Consider the following 18,492-nt stretch of genomic DNA (forward strand, 5'->3'; position numbering starts at 1 on the left):
CATGAAGAACAAAATGCTCTGTACCTTAAGTGTGAAAACTTGTGAAATTTAAAAAAAAAAACACATTTCATCAATGATATATTGCCAATTAATATTTCTGAATATACATGAAAACTTATCTGAAAGAAATCCAATTTATCTCCAAATTACAGGGACAGATAACGCTTTTAAGCACCAACAACTGCACATTGCTAACTTGAGTTCATAACTCGCATCTAACAACTGCGCAGTTTTAAAAACCTTTCTTGTCGTAAAATATATTTTTCAAAAAAAGAGCAGCGACGTGACATGACTTATTATGCAGCATAAAGGGAGGTTGTTGGTTACCAACTAAAAAGGCGGCGACGATCATCGTGTTCAAAGGCCGCTGGCATTCACGCTTTGAATGGTCGAGGCTTGCGGTCACAGTGCTGTAGCTATAGACATTTCCGAGGGATTGGTATGTTAACTAAGAGTTCTGACTCCTTGGGTCCTTGCTCTGTGGTTGCACCATGTAATAAAATCTCTCACAGACTTTCAAAAGAGATTTGTTACACAGTGCAACCGCACTCTTATTACCATAATGCTTCACAAGAGTTAGACGTTTTGCCAGTTCATAACTTCCTGCATTGAGGTTGTAGTTAAATTAATGAAAATAACTTGATCATAACGTGAACGGTGCACTTCAAAAGGGGGGGCCTGGTCAGTGAAACTAACACCCATTCATTATGCTCAGATGAGCGTCACATGAGTTTGCATTTTGCCCATTCATAACTTCTGTGTCAAGGGCTGTGGCAAAACTAGAAAAGAACTTGATAGTTTGAATATTTCAAGAGGGTCATTTGAACAATAAAAAGACACATCCAGTGTCACGGTCTCACTTCTCCGGCGTGCTAGCTTCTCCAAAACGGAAATTTCGCTTCAACACGCATGCACAAAATTGCGCAGTAGTGTACATTTTCGTCACTGTATTAGTGTGCTGAGTTTTTCGGGGCTGTTCTTGTGTACGTAAGATATTTGTATGCATAGAATTTTCGTGGCGCGCACTATTAACTCCCAATATTAAAGACTTGAATTTGAAATGCACATTTATTTTAAGCCGTGGTTGCAAAAATAAGGACAAAATGGACCACGAACGAGCAAGGAACACGGACCAAGGAGTTCGTTCTTAATTATTCCTCCATGAACACACACATGCATGATGCTGGGAACACAAACCAGAATGCTTGCAAGACCATGGAATGACTTGACCCACAGGAAGTGTTACATAACACATTCTTGGGTGTCCCTCAATGTGTTATTAATGGGCTTGGTAGACTTCAGAAAACAGCCCAAGGAAAAGTAAGCACAGCGGACACGTGAGCATGAATCGTGCTCATGTAACGTGCTCAGTTATCCGCCAAATCGACCCGGAGAAGCTAGCACGCCAGAGAAGTGAGACCGTGACACCGGTATGCTCGTTGGAGCATCAAATGCCCATTCTTAGCTTCTGTGTCAAGGCCTGTAGTATAATGAAAAGAACTTGATTCGTTTTTATGAAATATCTGTGCGTGACATGAGTTTGCAATTTTGCCTCTTCTCAACTTCTTCTGCATCCATCCATGGCTATGGTAGCAGAACAGAACTTTGTTGCGTTAAATACAATTTCTTTTTTCTTTATGCTTGCTCAGGAGCTTGACATGAGTTTGCATTTTGTGTATTTAACTTAAAAAGGCTGTAGTAGTGTAGTGGAAATGAACATAAACTTATGACTTGAATTCGAAGTTACATAGCATAGGTAGGGACATCTTTTTTTTTTTGGGGGGGCAATATTTTTTGTGCACGATCTTATGGAAGTGACTCATGTAGTTGAGGGTAAAAGGTAGTAATTGATGATTTGGGTAGGGGCTGTCAAAATAGGGTAGGTAGGGTAACTGAAAGCAGAACTATTTCTTCTTTTTTGGCCTATTTTTCTACAGACAGTAAGTTTACAAGTACAGTGGCAAATGTTTGATGGTATAGTGGCCAATGACTACACTCAGGGTAGACATATATTTCCATTCATTGACGCTCTAAGCTTTAAGAGTTTGGCATTTCGCCAGTAAATAACTTCCTGCATCCAGGGCTCTAGTGTACTGACAACCTTTTGACTTGAATGTGAACTTCCTAGACCTGAAGTACCCAAATCAAGCACCAATCAAATGCCTTCCGACAACAACAATTTGTATGACGTGTACATGTATGTTTGTGACAGCCAAATGTCCTGCATCCAGGGTCCTGGTAAACCAAGAGCAATGTGTAACTTGAACATGAACTTCCTAGCCTTTATTATGTCCACGTGGACAAATTTATCGATGGGCCAATGACTTGCCTTCGGGCAACACCCACTCATTGTAAACATTTGAAGACTCCAGTTGTGTTTGTGAAGCTTCGGTAGTCAATTTCGCTACTCTTTATCACTAATCCGTGGATAAGCTTTTTATGTACGGCACATGGTGAAGTAGCACTGAACATTTACTGCAAGTCTGCAGGTGTAGTATGTACACTTTATGGGCTGTGGGTGCACCAGGGTGAGGCCTAGTAGTCTTAAGGTGAGTCATAGACAATTTGCATGCAGCAGCCATCTTTGTGGTAACTTTAATTTTAATGCAGGTAAGATTCAAAGGTTTGCATGTTGAAGTCAGAAATTGTTTAATTCAGTAAAAAATAACTGCACCGGAGGTCATCTTACCAGGGGCCAATTTCACAGCGCTGCTAAGCACAAAAATTTGCTAAGCACAAAAAAAGTCTGGCTTATAAAAGCAGGTTACCAGCCAAAACTCCACGTGATTTTCATGCTCAGCAAACAACAGCTGAATACTGATCACGAGCAATATACATCACATTGAGTTTTGGTTGGTAACCTGCTTTTATAAGCCAGACTTTTTCGTGCTAAGCAAAGTTTTATGTACCTCAAAGATGGCTGTAAGCAGGCATGCAACTTTTCCTCAGATCAGCTGAATTCCTCTTTTTGTACATCCCAAGTGTGCCATTGAAAATAGAACATCACTGTACAAAGTCTTGGGAAAATTTGAATTTCCTCTTTTTTGTGACTTCCCAGTTGCATGCCTGTGTAATGCAAAGGGTCTATAATTATATACTTAATATAGGGGCTCAAACCAAGTACATGTAGGTGTTATTTTTGTGGACGAAATGTACAAGTACGTACAAGGTAGAGCATACGTCGTTGATTTATAAATGTTATTGGCATAGTACATTGTACAATCCTTGTCGGGGCTTTAAGTCAGCATGTGTACATGTACCGGTACATTACACATGAATGGTTGGGTACTCAAAATTGTCTTACAATGTACATATAACATACAAGCTGATTTACCCGATCATAGATCGGGTAGGGCGTAGTGTTGGGGATGAAAATTTGGGGAGTTAAATGTAAGTGGGGATATAGTTAAGGAGACATGCAGTTATAGAAAAGCAATTTCTGTGGTGCAATTTCTGACCACTAAAACCAATTTCAGCAAAAGATCATCTTGTAAAGTTTTGAGTTTGGAGTAATTGAATCAGCTACATGTATTCTGAGCAATAGAATCATTGTTGTATAGGCTACAATTTTTATTCGGGGAAGAAAAAGTGTGTGTGTGTGGGGGGGGGGGGGGAAACCAAACAATATCCCCCGCTTTAAAATGGGGGGGTTCCCCCTGTCCCCGTCGATTTACGCACATGATAATTATGTACCATGGCAACTGTCTGTATATGTTCCCGTTGGTCTGTTAAATTGGCATTTTGTGAGGCAGTCGCATTTGGAAAACGCAGTGAAAAGGTTACCGTAGTACACAGGCGAAGGCTGATTGTACAGTTTTGACAATAAATCATAATGCAATAAAACGTAAAGGTGTCATTTGAAATGAAAATGTTGCGTGTTACCATACAATTACAAACGATCATGGAGGAAGGTCATAATTAAGTTTCAGTATTGGACTCTTCAACAAACGTAAACTTGAACTTCTTACAATTTGCGAGACCGTCTTCGAGGAAAAAGTCGATTTAGCTTTTAGTGAAGTTGGTTCAACCATCTTTATAAGAGCAAGTTTTACTCGGCCTCCGAGAAATGTTTGCTCCTGAAAGGATCCGAGACCGCGGTCTCACGCGACACCAAAATGGCTCCACGTCCGTGGAAAAATGTGGGTGTCTTCCGCCGGGTCGGACACTTTTTCGTCGATTTTTTTGTGAATGCATCGATCCTTCGTTGACCCCAAACAGGCCCCCGAAATTATAACGCGACACTGAATTATACGTGGCGGGCAGCGAACTCACAACGCTCAGCCTTGGTGGTGGAAGCATGGAGCTGTAAACACATTATGGAAGCAACAGCACTCTATCACGCGACGTCACATGCTTGCGCTTCAACAAATAGCGAGCACCGTAGACCCAACCTCGTTTGCAGGCAGTGGAGCAGGCTGCAGTACGCGTTGCCACCGACAGTTTTGCATAGCCCGGAAATACTATGCAGTGTAGACTTTCGATTGGTCAGACCGCGGCAAGGCATACTAATGTGTAGTCCTTCTGGGTATTCGTTGCACTCGGCGCAGGGGCGGCAAGCGAAGCATATGAAAGAGTAGGGACACTTGGTGGCCACGCACCATGGAGAAAAAATATTTTGCCTAGGTCACCCCATACTAACGTTTGGTGAACACTTTTGCCGAACGGCCGAGTAGAACACGTAAACGAAACCCCTACGTTGAAGCCGCTGACCTCGCACAGTCTAGACTCGCAGAAAAGCCAGCACGGGGGGGCGGCCAGGCAGTCAACGTGAAAGCGCACACGACGGCAAATTCCTGCGCAAAACGCAGTCACGATAAATCGACGAAACGGATCGCCGGTCCGTACCGGAAAATTAGGACGACACGAAGCGTCCGACCCGGCGGAAGACACCCTCCGCATTTTTCCACGGACGTGGAGCGATTTTGGCGCCGCGGGAGCCCGCGGTCTCGGATCCTTTCAGGAGCAAACATCGTCTCGGGGGCGAGTAAACTTCTCTCTTATATATATAGATGTACATTTGTAAATTGAAAACTTAGTATCCAAATATCTGAAATATGCTCTTCACAATACGTTTGTGTACAAAACTAACAGTGAGATGTCAAAAAAGCCTTAAGAGTGTCCACACAATGCTCAAAATTGGTCTGTTTTGCGGAGAGATGACTATAAACACGTTTGAAATTCTTGTGTAGATCACAATGTACATATATGTACGTACATACAGTATATTATGCACATGGTATCTGGGAACTTTTTTAAGAAAACAGCTGTTGCCTTGAACTTGTTTTAAAAACACAGTGTACAGCAATGTATCATTGGGAGACTTTGTGCTCAGATTATGTTCAGGATAATAATCAGGGTTGTTTCCGTTGTGACCACAACCAGCCACGTTATGTGTTTTGATTGGCTGATAAATGATGAATGGATATTGGTTTTCCCGGCTGTCATAGGCTACGTAGTGGAATTCATCCAGGTCTGTCTCAAATGATCACTGGTTATGAGCCAAGTAGGTGATATCACTCAGTAGTTTCCTTGTGCTGGGCCGCAGCTACAGCATAATTGTCTAGACTGTTTCTCTTCTATTTTTTCTTTGTTTTTAAGTTAAATACACATTTCAAGGTACTAAAAGTCATTTTGTTGTACATGAGTATCTGAACACTTGATACTTACATGTACATGATTTTGGATCAGAGTGTAGCTGGGAGGAATAAAAGGGGATCCTTTTTTTTAAGGAAATTTTATGAAGCAATAATGTTTGATTCACAAGAATTTTTTTTATGCAGGAGGGATGGATCAAGTAAAGGATGTGAATTAAAGTGCAGGGGCTTTTAATTCTGAAAAACAAAATTAGGGAAATGTTGGGAGGGGGAAATGTTGTAGTAGTTTCCCCTTAAAACTTCAACCCCCTCCTCCTCCTCTGTGACTCACTTGAAGGAAAGCAGATATTGCTGTTGCTGTTTAACTCAATTCAAAAGAAGAAGTGACTGTTTTGTGCACATGAACCATATCATGTACATGTACATTGTTAAGCACAATGACCGAGGAGGCTAGGCAGATCAAGTGTCTGGTTTGTGTCCAAAGAAATAGGAGGGGGGCTTGAGCCTATTTTCGAGTAGTTTAATAGAGGTATAAGTGGCGCCACCAACGTCAAAATAGCCCCTGCCCCCCCCCCCCCCCCAAAAAATTCCTATTTTTCTTTTCGGCCAAAAATTTTGGGCAACATTTTTTTTTTAAATTTGAGCCTTCCCCCCCCCCCCCCCAAAAAAAAACCCAAATCCCGGGTGCACCACTGAACTGTTGCCGTTAAAATGTGCACTTCTGTGTGGAAATCACAAAGCGAAAATGTCCCTTTAATTGGTAGACAATCTACATAAATATTGTGCATACAAAATTTCAAGCCAATCGTTGAGAACCAAGTCCGTCATGATACGTGCTCATCTTGCATTTTCTTTCCCTCTTATCTGCAAAATTCATTTGGAGCATTATGTGTTGAGTGCCAGGAAATGATTCCCGAATGTGTTTTTGGTGATAAGACAGCCTACAGTGCCCGTAGAAAGGATCATTTTTCAAATCAGGCTTCCTGTGGGGGTGGTAAAGTACTTGATGCTGTATTTCAGTCTGACTTGGATCAGATTTTGTTTTTTCAATCAACTAGTAGTCTTGTTCTGGCTGATTAGATGGACGAAACATATACATGTATCCATCTGTTCCCCAGGCAATACAGCTTTCATCCTGAGATTACACAAACACCATTTGGCTTCTCACTTATTTAGCCCTAACCCCTAGGTCTTTTTTGCTAGGAACCATCCTCAATCCTCCAAAATCCTCCTAAGTTTTACAACAGCGCCTAAATTCTTTAAAATTTTCAGACAGTCCTGCCTCAAAATGCATTCATCCTTAATCCTCCAAAATCCTCTTCATCCAAAAATGTTGCACTTCTGTTCAAATGAAGGGTACCCAGCCCCTCAATCCTTCAAAATCGTCCGACAGTCCTGCCTCAAAATACCATTCAGCCTCAAACTTCCTAAATCCTTTTCTGAAAAAATACCATTCAGCCTCAATCCTCCAAAACCCTTTTCTGAAAAATACCGTTCAGGATCAATCCTCCAAAATCCTTATCTAAAAAAATACCATTCAGCCTCAATCCTCCAAAATCCTCCAAAACCACAAGGAGGATTTTGGAGGATTAAGGAGGGTTAGGGTTAGTGCTGGGGAACTTTCCAGATGTGCAAATGGTCAGCAGGTGTTTCTATGCCGTCATCAGTTTTCCCTGGACTTACTGGAGACAAGGGGCAATTGGAAGTGTCCAGGGGACACTTTTGGGAGTTGGCTGCCTTTTTTCTGACAGGTGCAAACCTGCTTACAAGGTGGTAGTGACGTCACTTTATGCAAAGGGCCTGGGAATAACAATGCACAGAATAGGAAAACCAGAAATTGTTGAAACAGGTTGATGCCTACTTAATGTATGTAGACTCTGAGAGTGGCCTTTTTTTCAGATGTTGATTATAGTTTGGGATATTTGGAGGGTTGGAAGGGTTTTTGTTAAGGTTATTGGTAATAAGCACCTGAGCAACCTTGTTCGGATTTGAATCCTGAGTTGGCAATTTTTGAGACATCTGCCCTGTTTTTCTCAAGATTGTGTGGCATACATATTCAGTGTACATCAAGGAGGATTTCAGCCCAACATGTACCGGTACTTGCTATACTGTACAAGTACTTGTTCTGAAATACAGCAAGTTAACAGAAGGTGACCTACGGTGCTGAATATGAGTCAGTATTTCTATCTGCCCCTTCAGATGTTAACGTTTTTTTCCCTTGTGTGTCTGGATCACAATGAGTCTCAAGGACACTTTTTCACTCTTCAGTTTGTTACACCTCCTGCTCATTTTCACAGCTGCCAGACTGGATTTCAAATGCAGGTTTTCTCATTCTTGTTTCCTTTTTTGTTTATTTCAGATGATCAAATTGGGTGAGCATCGCAACCTCCCAACCAACTTGCGACGGCCCGCCGCCTCATCACACAGTGGTGACAGCACCAACAGCAGTAGACGAAAAGCTCCCGCAGACGAGTCAGTTCTACCTGCCAAGAATCCAGCCCTGCAGTCCCAGCAGCAAGCAGTTTCTCTCTTCGCTGAGACAAATCGGGACAACCTTCAAATCGCAACCAGATCCGAAATCCCTGAGCAATGTAGTGCTTCCAAGAAGGCTTCGAAGTCAACTTCTGCAGCAGACCCATCTTTCAGAACAAAACACTCCAGTGCCAGTCTAGAGGAGTTCAAGGAAAATTCACTGCCTCCTTCGACAGTTTCTGTGGATGACCAACTCTCCTATTCATCATCTTTGTATGTACATGACAATGCAGTAACTTGCAATGGAAGTGCAGCGTTTACGCCAACTGTGCCTGTTGTTAACTCTGACCCAGCTTCAACTTTCTTACCTGCAGACGGATCAGAGGTTATGATGCCGGTTCAGCCAGTACATATTAACATCCACAGTGTTCCCATTTACCACTTTGTACCCAGACAACTTGACCTTGGTGTCAGCTCAGCTGCTCCCGGCACTGTTAGCCGTGAAACTGTTTCTGAGCATGATAACATCACAACACCATGTCTACCTGAAGCCCAGATGCCCTCTTTGCATTGGGATGAAGCCAGTGAGCCAGATTCAGTTGCTCAGTCAAAGCAAATGCCCGGAAATCCTTCCACCAATAAACGCTCTTCCACACCCTCGTCTTTCACGAAAATACCACCAAAGAAAACGATGACCAAGTCGCTGCAGTATCAGTGCCCCAAATGCCTCCAGAGGTTTGATCGCATCATGGCCCAGCTCCAACACAAGTGCTGCCCAGAAAGAACGGGCGGCGGATCACTCCTAAATCGGCCTCCCCTGAAGCTTTTCAAGTGCCTAGAATGCTGTGAGGAGTTCTCAGACCTGGAATCAAAGATCAGACACAAATGCAGTGCCCAAAAGGAAGGCCTATTCAGCCTCAGGGGTTCTGAAACAAACAGTTCTTGTCATGGGGGCAAAACAGGGACTCAAGCCAAAATGAGAAAGAAAGGTTCACAAAACTTGCCCAGAAGACGACGGAACACATTCATTGGTGAGAAGTATGGTCTGGAGGCTGAGTCCAAGAAGAAAAGTGGTGCAACTGGACATGTGGAGAAAAGGAAAAATATTACAATGAAGATAAAGCTTCCTCAGATTGCCGTTAAGGAAAGCATGTCGTCTGGTCCTGTTTATTACAAACAGTTCAAGTGTGGCCTATGCAGCATGAAGTACCGGACTGTTGGCCATCTGAAAAACCACATTAATTCACACTATGGGTCCGATGAATACAAGAGGAACAGATTGCCGTATGTGTGTCGGATTTGTAAGGCTGGTTTTAGGTACAGCAAAGCCTTGAAAAAACACGCTGCAGCTAAGTGCAATGGCAAAAAGAAAAGTGGTGGAAAAGAGCAGATCAACCAATCATCTGAGATGATCAAGGAGTCTTCAAAGAAACGTCCTTTTGAAGAGGTTAATGCTGAAGCATCCAAAACTACCAGCATCCAGGACAACAGCAGTTCCTCTGGCCCCAGATCTGAGGTTTCTAGGAGCCAACTGCAATCTCCCCAGACTGACCAGAGTAGCCCAAGCAAGAGCCCACACAAATGTGGCTTCTGTGGCATAACATGGGACAGTGCCACCACCCTTCGGAAGCATGTCAGGAGCCATTGGAACCAAATTTTTGAGAAGCCAAGCAATCCCTTGATATGCTCCCGATGCAATGAGGAATTCGACAATTGTGTCAAATTGTTTCTGCACGTCAGGAGAAGTGGGTGCACAACAGCCAGTGAGGACACAAGCCAGTCAGATGAAGGTGAGCCAAGGAATGAGGTTAGGACACAAGCAGCTGTTGATAAGCCAGCAAACAGCAACAGTGGTAGACCTGAAGTAACAGCCTGTCAAACACGCAACAAAGGAAAGTATTCCTGCCCACATTGTGGCCTCACATTTTGGAGGTCTGAGATACTGAACGTTCACCTCCAGAGCTCCCACCCACTCTTGCTTGACCAAGCAGAGTTCCCTGTCGAAAATGCTGAAAAATCATCCCCTGACAGAAACAATGAAAAATTTGTCGAGCCAGCTGTCGATCCAGTTGTTCATACTCAACCATTGGAGCCAGTTTTATCCAATCAAGATTTATCAGTTACTGATCTGGACAGTGACTCATGCATGCGCACTGGGATCTACCCTTGCCGATGCAACAACTGCAATCTTGATTTTTCCACATGGAAACAGCTTAATGCCCATCGTCGGACACATCACCCCTTATCAGTGATTCATCTCAAGCTTGGAATGAACCAGCAAGGTGGCCCTGATGAATCTCTGGATGAAGCTTCAGTAGACATCATGGAGGATGATTTCATCCATTCCTGTGACCTGTGCAGCAGGGTGTTCAGACATTGGAGATCCTTGGCCCTCCACAAGAAAGCAAAGCATCATGTGAAGGTTATGTTTGCCAGATACTCTGGACCCAATAAACAGCCAAATCAGGAGGCTACTGATGTTCTCAGCTCATCCCGTACCATCCAGCAGATGAGCACTTTCACTAGTGACTCTGTTGATATGGAGCAAGTGCCAAACCTTGTAGAAACCCAGGAGAATTCAAACGCACTGATCTACCACAGTATTGAAGCAGAAGCTACCACAAAGAAGTCTACTAACCTCTGTAAAGACGTTTCTACTTCACCTCCTTGTGATGTGCTACCCCAGCAGCCAATATCGGGTATCAACTTCGCAAGAGGATGTGCAATTTCTCAAGGAAGCCAATATTTTGAACTTCCTGGGAGAGTAGAGCCATCAACTGATGAGGATCTCAGTCTCAGGAGCAGTTCAAACCCTCTTTGTGAACCAAGACTAACTGTGGAAGATCTGAAGATTTCATCAGTTGTATCTCTCTTTGCAGGGGGCGGCCAGACAACAGACGACATGCAATGGCAAAGAAGCAAAACTGGCCTGAAACTATCTGTTGACTCTGTACCTTCTGAAAAGATCTCAGAGGAAGTGCCATTTAATGTAGAGGCCAGAATACCAATGAGCACTATCAATGTCTTGGAGGTCCCTCAAACTAGCCCTCTGGATAAGATAATTCCATCTATGCCAACAGGCCAAGGGCAACATGTCACTCCGGATGCATTCAACCTTATCGTTGATTCAGTGTTAGGGATGGAGTTCCCCAGCCATCCAAACATTTTCGAAACAGTTACAGTCGTGGGGCCAAGTTCAGACGCCATCTCTAATGCACTCTCATACAGTGAACAAGGATGGCATGGCACCATGAAAAAGATTACCTTCTCAGAGGCGAAGAATATTCTCAGGGTCTTGGAGAAAAATTCAATCTCCAATTGCTACCACTGCAGTGTGTGCGGTGAGTGGTTTGACGGCATCCCTCATTACACGAGCCATATCTTGGCTCACTGCGACATGGAAAAGTACTGCTGTTCATTTTGTGGGCGGATCGATCTGAACATTTTTGCAATGCTTGACCATGTTATCAGTGTGCATTGTGAACCAAATGGGCCAACTTCCAACCAGGATCAGTCTACACTAATGGATACACGAAAGCAATCAAGTGTTGATGAATCTGAAGTGACAGACTTGTGTGAGACATCAGATCCAGAGAGCAGCCTTGACCATCAAAAACCAGATGCAAACTTTCCAAGATCTGGCTGTGATTATGTCTTTGAGCCAAGTAGATTGGAGAGCCATCTCGGTCGTAATGCTAAGTCTGATTTATATGAGTGCCCCCTTTGTCTGTTCAAGATTAAGAAGAAGAGTGGGTTGATGTATCACCTGCGCATCCATCATGAGCTGCATCCCTACAGGTGTAGGTATTGCCAACAGAGGTTAAGTTTCATCCCCGATGTCCAGGTTCACTTCCTCCAGTCCAATTGCCAGACAATGCTAGGAAGCCAGCAACAAGCAGGTCACCAGCAAGCAGGTCACCAGCAAGCAGGGACAACTCTGGGAAACCAGGTTTCTCCATCAGACAGGGAGACCTCTCACCAGGAGACAAATTCAAGCATCCTAGGTTGCCAGTCCTTTGGTACAGCTAGGTGTGGTGATGACCATTCTGTTCCGAGTGGCCATACAGGCTGTGGTGATCCTGCTTTAATTTCATCCCAAAACTCCATTGAGGTTAGTGGAGAATTAACAGCAAACACATCCCGCTGGACACCTTGTGACACAGTAACTGAAGAGCAACACAGAACTTCAGACATCAGTCTGAAAGCTGGTTCCCCTGCAACAAAGGAGGATTTGCAGCCGATTGACAAAGATGGAGAGAACTTGCTTACAACTGTCAGAGTGAAGGAGGAGAGACTCTCTGATGATGAAGCTGAAAGCCCAAACTGCATGATGGAGGGCAACACAACCAGTCGTGTGAAAACTGAACTTCCCGATGAGTGTGATTATAAAGGTGCTGAATGGGTTGATCAGCCTGACGGTGACTTTAGAGGCTTTGAAGATCAACCTGAAGATAACCCCAAAACTGAAGGAAATCAGCTGGACATCTCCTCTGACATACCATGTCAAATGCCAAACAATATCCTTCCACGTTCTACTTCATCCAAGAGCTTTGTGCGTGAAATGCTGCAGAAAGATGACCCTGTTGATGAAGCAGAAGTTGCGGTCTCAGACGTGATGACAGCTGAGAAAGAACATGGTGTAGCTATCTTGATCAGCCAAAGTGAGGGTGTGTCAGAATTAGATATTGTTAAGGACTGCAACAAAAACGGCTTGAAGCACAGGGATGTTGAAGATACAGAAGAGGAGATATCACATTCTGCAGATCATGGATTTGAGAAAGGAGCAGCTGATATCTCAAATTCGAATGCACTCAGTGAAATATGTGAAGTTACTGAGGAACCTGAATCTGCATGCGGAGGCTCTGATGAAGTGTTGACTGAAGACTCAAAAATTGATAATGCTGGAAGAGTTGGAGCCTCAATGGAATCTCCTGTAATGAGCAGCAACACAGTTCCTGAGGACAATCCCATTAGCCATGCCCAGCCTTTAGATGAACTGTTTCGGCTAGCCAGTGATATCGGCATCATTGTTACTGGATTAAACTTGAAAGACAGTACATCATATGAAAACTCTACATCTCAGAAAATCAGTCCTGAGTCAATCCAAAATGATGTGCATAGGACTACAGAAGGAGATGAGAGGTCAAATGTAGGATCTGTCACTAATCCAAACAATGCACATGCAGCTGAGATGGTCTTGAGCAATCATGTCGTTTCATCCCAGGGTCTCCAAACTGCCAGTGACTCATGTAAGTTACAAGAATGTGCTTCTCCTGTTGGGAACGGCAGAAAGGAGATTGATGGAGACCAAAACATTGAATCGCATGTCCACATTCAGGAGGAACATGAAAACCAGTTATCTCCTAGTTTCCAAAAGAAACGCAGTTTAGAACTTCACACTGACAGCCAAGATACCTTGAAAAGGCAGAAGATTGAGAATCCACAGAACATTAGCATGAAGAACAACATCGCCAGTGATATAACAATCGTGGACAGCTGCAAAGAAAGTGGTTGCGTAGATCTGACAAACACGGAAACATCAGGTGGGCCAGTTTCAACCCAAGCTCAGGAGGAACAGATTGCAGACAACCTATTTCTTGATATGGACATTGGTGAAGACAAAATAATGTCAGACACTCTGAAAAGGATCACCAAGAACTGTTTCACTTCTAGGATCCTGGAAAGCTTTGAAAAGGATTCTGTGGCGCCAGTTGTGACCCAAAACACTTTCAATCTCGACCTTATCAATGGACCTCCCTTTGTCAGTAGAGGAAAAAGAGCCATAACTGACACAGAAGAGAAGGAAGACGCCCCCATCAGTGAGGAGAAACAAGATGACCCTTATGTATATATAGAACATACCATGGATGATGATGATGGTATGAGCGGCATGCCAAAGATCTTTGATGTGGCAGGAAATGGACAAATGCCAGTTGTACCCTGTAGAAATAATGACAGTCCTCCATTTACCAGTCCCTATCCAGATGTGCTGTTTAATAGAGCATCAGTGACCAAAGATGTGGACAACAGAGGAGGAAAAACGAACAGTTACGCCTCCTTGGAGGGTCCTGTAACAGATGTGGTATATTCAGGAACATCAGAACCAGCACAACCCTGTTATCCCATGAATGAAGGAATCTCATCTGCTCATAGGTCACCTGATGAAAGGAGAAGCGATGTTCTCTTGAGAACCATGCTGGATTACCCAATGGGACATAGTCAAAGTCTAAATCAACCCAGACTCCAGATACCATCTCCAGAGGATCATCTTAGAAAAGGCTTTGTAGATGCTCAGAGTAGAAGGGCATCGTTATCAGGTAACCAGGAGGCACAGAAATGCCCATCAATTGGTCATCACACTCAGCAATCAAGGAGGAACCAAAATCAATGGGGAAGACGTTACTCCAGGGAAGGAACAAGGAACCAGTACCTGAAAACAGACGCAGTATCACCCAAAAATATTGGACAAGACAATCAGAATCATTGTCTTCCAGGCAGCAGGTGGAGTTTAGCTTGTTCTTTCCCAGACAGCAGAGTCCAAGAATCGCGGCACTGGTCATCCACTATGCTTCGCACTAACAACCAAACAGACTCCTACCAATATCAGGAATTGTATCATGATTCCCACCAAAGGAGAGCGCCAATGCATAGCCCTCAGGAATACAGGCAGGAACATTTCCTAACATCACACAACCATGTGGGTGCATTAAGGAGAGAGAATGAAGCAAGCATGGCATGTATCACCAGACAAACTGAAGCCAGTGCTGCCTTTAGTCACCAGAATGTGGACTCGAGAGAATGGTGTTGGACTAACAACAATGAACAAGGACTGAGGACACGTGTTGAAAACAGTAGCATGGACAACAGAGGTCTAGAACCCTCAGCAAACCAGTATCACAGCATCCCTTGGCAACAACTTGATGACCGCAGTTCTAACCACAGAATGACAAGATGCTCCAGAAGCTACAGTACCCTGGACTGTCAGCTCGTGTCACCTGATGCAGATATCCGGCAGGTGCCTCCAAACAGACCAGAAACAGTTCATGTCTATCAAAGTGATGGAAGGGCTCCGATGAATGCTGAATCCCGTGACGATGCTTACCGTAAACTCTGGCAGAGGCACTTGAGGAAACAGCACTCAGATCCGTCATCAAGCAGCTCTACCAACCCTGGCAGTGGGTACAAATACCAAAGGATGGGCCAACCTATCACTGCACAGAGAAGAGAGTACATGGAGACCAGACAAATTGATGAGCCACAGCAAGTGGCCAGCCATTCCGTCCAGCAACAACGAGGCTATAGCAGTCGGACCTGGTACCCACCAAGTCATCCAGAAGAGAATGCTTCTGGTGGTTTTCCTCAAATAGTCAGTATCTCCTCACTGCATCCACACTACCGGTACTTGAACAGGACACATTCAATGTAGATACTTACCTTGGGGTTAGTAACAAATATGACATATGTGTCCGGCTCCACAATCAAAGGTATTAAGTCGCACTTTGCATTATCGTGTAATGGCCTGCTTTACATTGAGAGGGTAAACATTTTGTCAAAATGTGATTTAAATTTGTTGCCATCTTTGTTACCTATAGTTTCAGGGTTCATTTGCAGAAATGATGATTTTGATGAACAAAGTGAGAAAAAACACCATTTTGTGTACATAGTTCTGTTGTTCTACATTAAAGCCAGCTATTTCAAAGCCTGTTTTCTCAGTTGTGTAATTTGAACTCAAAGGCAGTAATTCATATGCAAATACGTCATCTCTCCAGATTGTGATGGACTATGGAGCTTTATAATATACCAAATTAAAGTTACGTTGTGGGCTTTCCAACCATGTTTATAACTCAATTTCACTTTCTTTTGCGACATAATACCCTTTTTGTGGAGCCGGTCACATATGTTCATTTATTTTAACCATATTTACTGTGATAACTCATCTAATGGCAGTTTTATTACAAGGATATCAAGCCTGCTTCCAAAATTTTTGGATGTCACATTTCAGAATCTCAGGGAGGAAAAAAAAGGACAAAAACATTTTTGATAGGGCGTGATTTTAAGGGAGAGCGTGATTTTAAGGGAGACAGCATTTGATGTTGCAGGATTTTTTATGTATACATGTTCATGTATTGGTCTACTTCCAATTGACTGCTTTATGACCTGTTGGAATGTCCTTAGAGCCTGAGAAAGACAAACAAAAAGTTTAAGCACTTGGCTTCTTTCTTGGGTTTTTTTTCTGATTCAGTTTAATGAAGTTACCCAAAAGTTGCGATTTTTAAAGTTGTTGAAAGTTGAAATTTTGGGATTTGTGGAAGAATGTCGAGTGTTAAAGTTTGAAGGATTCAGGGCACTTTCCTAGCAACAATGTTGAGAAAATTGAAGATTTTGACATTATGTTCAGTTAAAGTTAACTGAGAAGTGAATGAAAGGACTTGAAGGTTGTTTACTGCCGTTTCCAAAATTGAGAATATTTTTCAATATTTCCAGGGAAGTTGAGACATTTTGGAATAAGTGATTTTCCAAAACAACATTTGGAAAAGAAAAAAAGACTTTTCGGTTTCATATTTTTAAAGTTAGACAAATGCCACAGGATGTGACAAATCTTACTTTATATTTTGGTATATTTGCAAAACAGTGGACAAAACTGTTGTACATGTGTTTTAATAACTTTAAAAAAAACAAGCTGTTGGAATTGTTCAGTGTCGTTTGGGAGGTAAACCTGACAGATGCAACAAGGTTCATCAGGTGTGACAAAGTAAAACAGGTGTAAAATCAGTTGGAATTTTTTTTAAATGGGGCTTCGATTCCAGTGCATAAACTGTATTATTACAGGATAGTTTGAGCTGCTCCTTTTAAGCCCCTGGCTTTTAAGCGAAGAAAGGAGGTTCTTCCAAAAGTGTATTCCGTCTGTGTGTCTGTGTCTGTTTGGTTAGGTTAACTGTTTAGAGCTGTCAGCCTCTCATGAAAAGTCACACTTCACTCTCAACCAAACTTTTTGACATTAATCTTTGGCTATGGGGACTTGAGATGATTTGAGACGTTTGAGGTCAAAGGTCATCATGTAGGGGTCTATGAGGTCATTGTTGATCTTGCTTAGGTCAACTGAAAAGTTGAACAGTGCCACTGTGAGATACTGTACAGGTTTGCCAGGACTCTGCGGCAGTTTGGCCTTGTTTTTTTTTTAACCTATTGGACCTCGTTACAATGGGTAGGCTTCCCACTTTGACAACCGTTGTACATGTTGATGCATTTAGTAGAGTTTCTAGACAATGCCCCTGGAGGGTTAGGATTGTGCCGTATCTTTCTTAATTGGAACTACAGTATTATTAATTTTTTGGGGAGATTCTTTAAGAGGATCAGAGGAAACTTCAATTTTTCAGCGTGCCTTTTTAATGATGCTCGTAACTTTTACACTGTTTGTAATGGACCGTTCTGTTTTTGTCAAACGAACCCGTTTTTATTTGAGCAGTATTAAGTTCAAAAAAGTTTGGTAAGAATTCCATTAATGGACATCACTCATTTTTCCCTGCAGTGACTTATCGACTTTCAGAAAGTGATAGCATGTCCTAAAAAGTCAAATTTAGCTGGGAAAATATTGAAGCATTTACTGAGAAAACACTTTAAAATTTTCAGACCAGTCACGTAGGGTTTGTGCACAGGGTGTCAAGTGATGTTTAGGTATGGAACACATTCCAAAAGTTAATTTTTCAACTTTTAAGAGTTTTCTCAGGAATGTAAAGTAGCTGAAACTGTTATTATTATTATTATTTTTTTTTGGATTATTTGTGCAAAGAAATGCTAACAAAAAGGTTATTAGTATTTTTGTGGGTTTAATTTGTGCAAGGTAATGCTGACAAAAGGTTATGTTAAACTTGCTGCTTTTCAAAAGTACATGAACATTGTATTTGGATTTTGTATTTCAGAGATGACAAAGAAATACCCTCAATTCTTTTTTTTTAATGAGCATTGTTTATTGAAATTGATATTCGCAAGCCCAGTTTGATACCAACATAGCCGATTATGTAGTGGCCGAGCTTTTGCCCACTCCAAAGCTCAGGGGCGGATCCAGGAATTTTCGCAGGGGGGGGGGGGGGGGGTTCATCAGCAAAAGAAATCTGAAAATGTACCATATTCAATAGGGGGCGCTGTTCAAATTCGACGATTATTAACACTAGATTACATAATGGTGTACCGTATTTTGGACAGGCAGACATTATACCAGTATAATTTTTTTGGGTGTCACGGGAGGGGGGGGGGGGGGGGTTTCGACTCATTTTTTAGGAATTTGTATGAATTTTTTTTTTTTGACAGAACTGGGGGGGGGGGGGGGTTCTGGATCCACGCCTGAAGCTTTCAAGAAAATTTTATGCAATGTAAAAATGGTAAATCACATTGGTAGTTGCGTGCCAATCACTCAAACATGTTGCAC

General features: G+C 42.7%; 1 protein-coding gene across 2 annotated transcripts in view; it reads left to right on the forward strand.

Moving 5' to 3' along the window:
- LOC119738687 overlaps positions 1 to 18,069 on the forward strand; it is a 29,510-nt gene extending 11,441 nt beyond the window's left edge. For both annotated transcript variants that reach the window (XM_038213609.1, XM_038213610.1), the window contains one exon: positions 7,954 to 18,069. In XM_038213609.1, coding sequence (XP_038069537.1) covers positions 7,954 to 15,492 — 7,539 coding nt within the window. In that variant the 3' untranslated portion in view covers positions 15,493 to 18,069. The remainder of the gene's footprint in view (positions 1 to 7,953) is intronic.
- Positions 18,070 to 18,492: the final 423 nt, after the last annotated feature.

Source organism: Patiria miniata, unplaced genomic scaffold (assembly GCF_015706575.1).
Source record: "Patiria miniata isolate m_02_andy unplaced genomic scaffold, ASM1570657v1 HiC_scaffold_3, whole genome shotgun sequence".
In the NCBI taxonomy this organism is placed as follows: Eukaryota; Metazoa; Echinodermata; class Asteroidea; order Valvatida; family Asterinidae; genus Patiria; species Patiria miniata.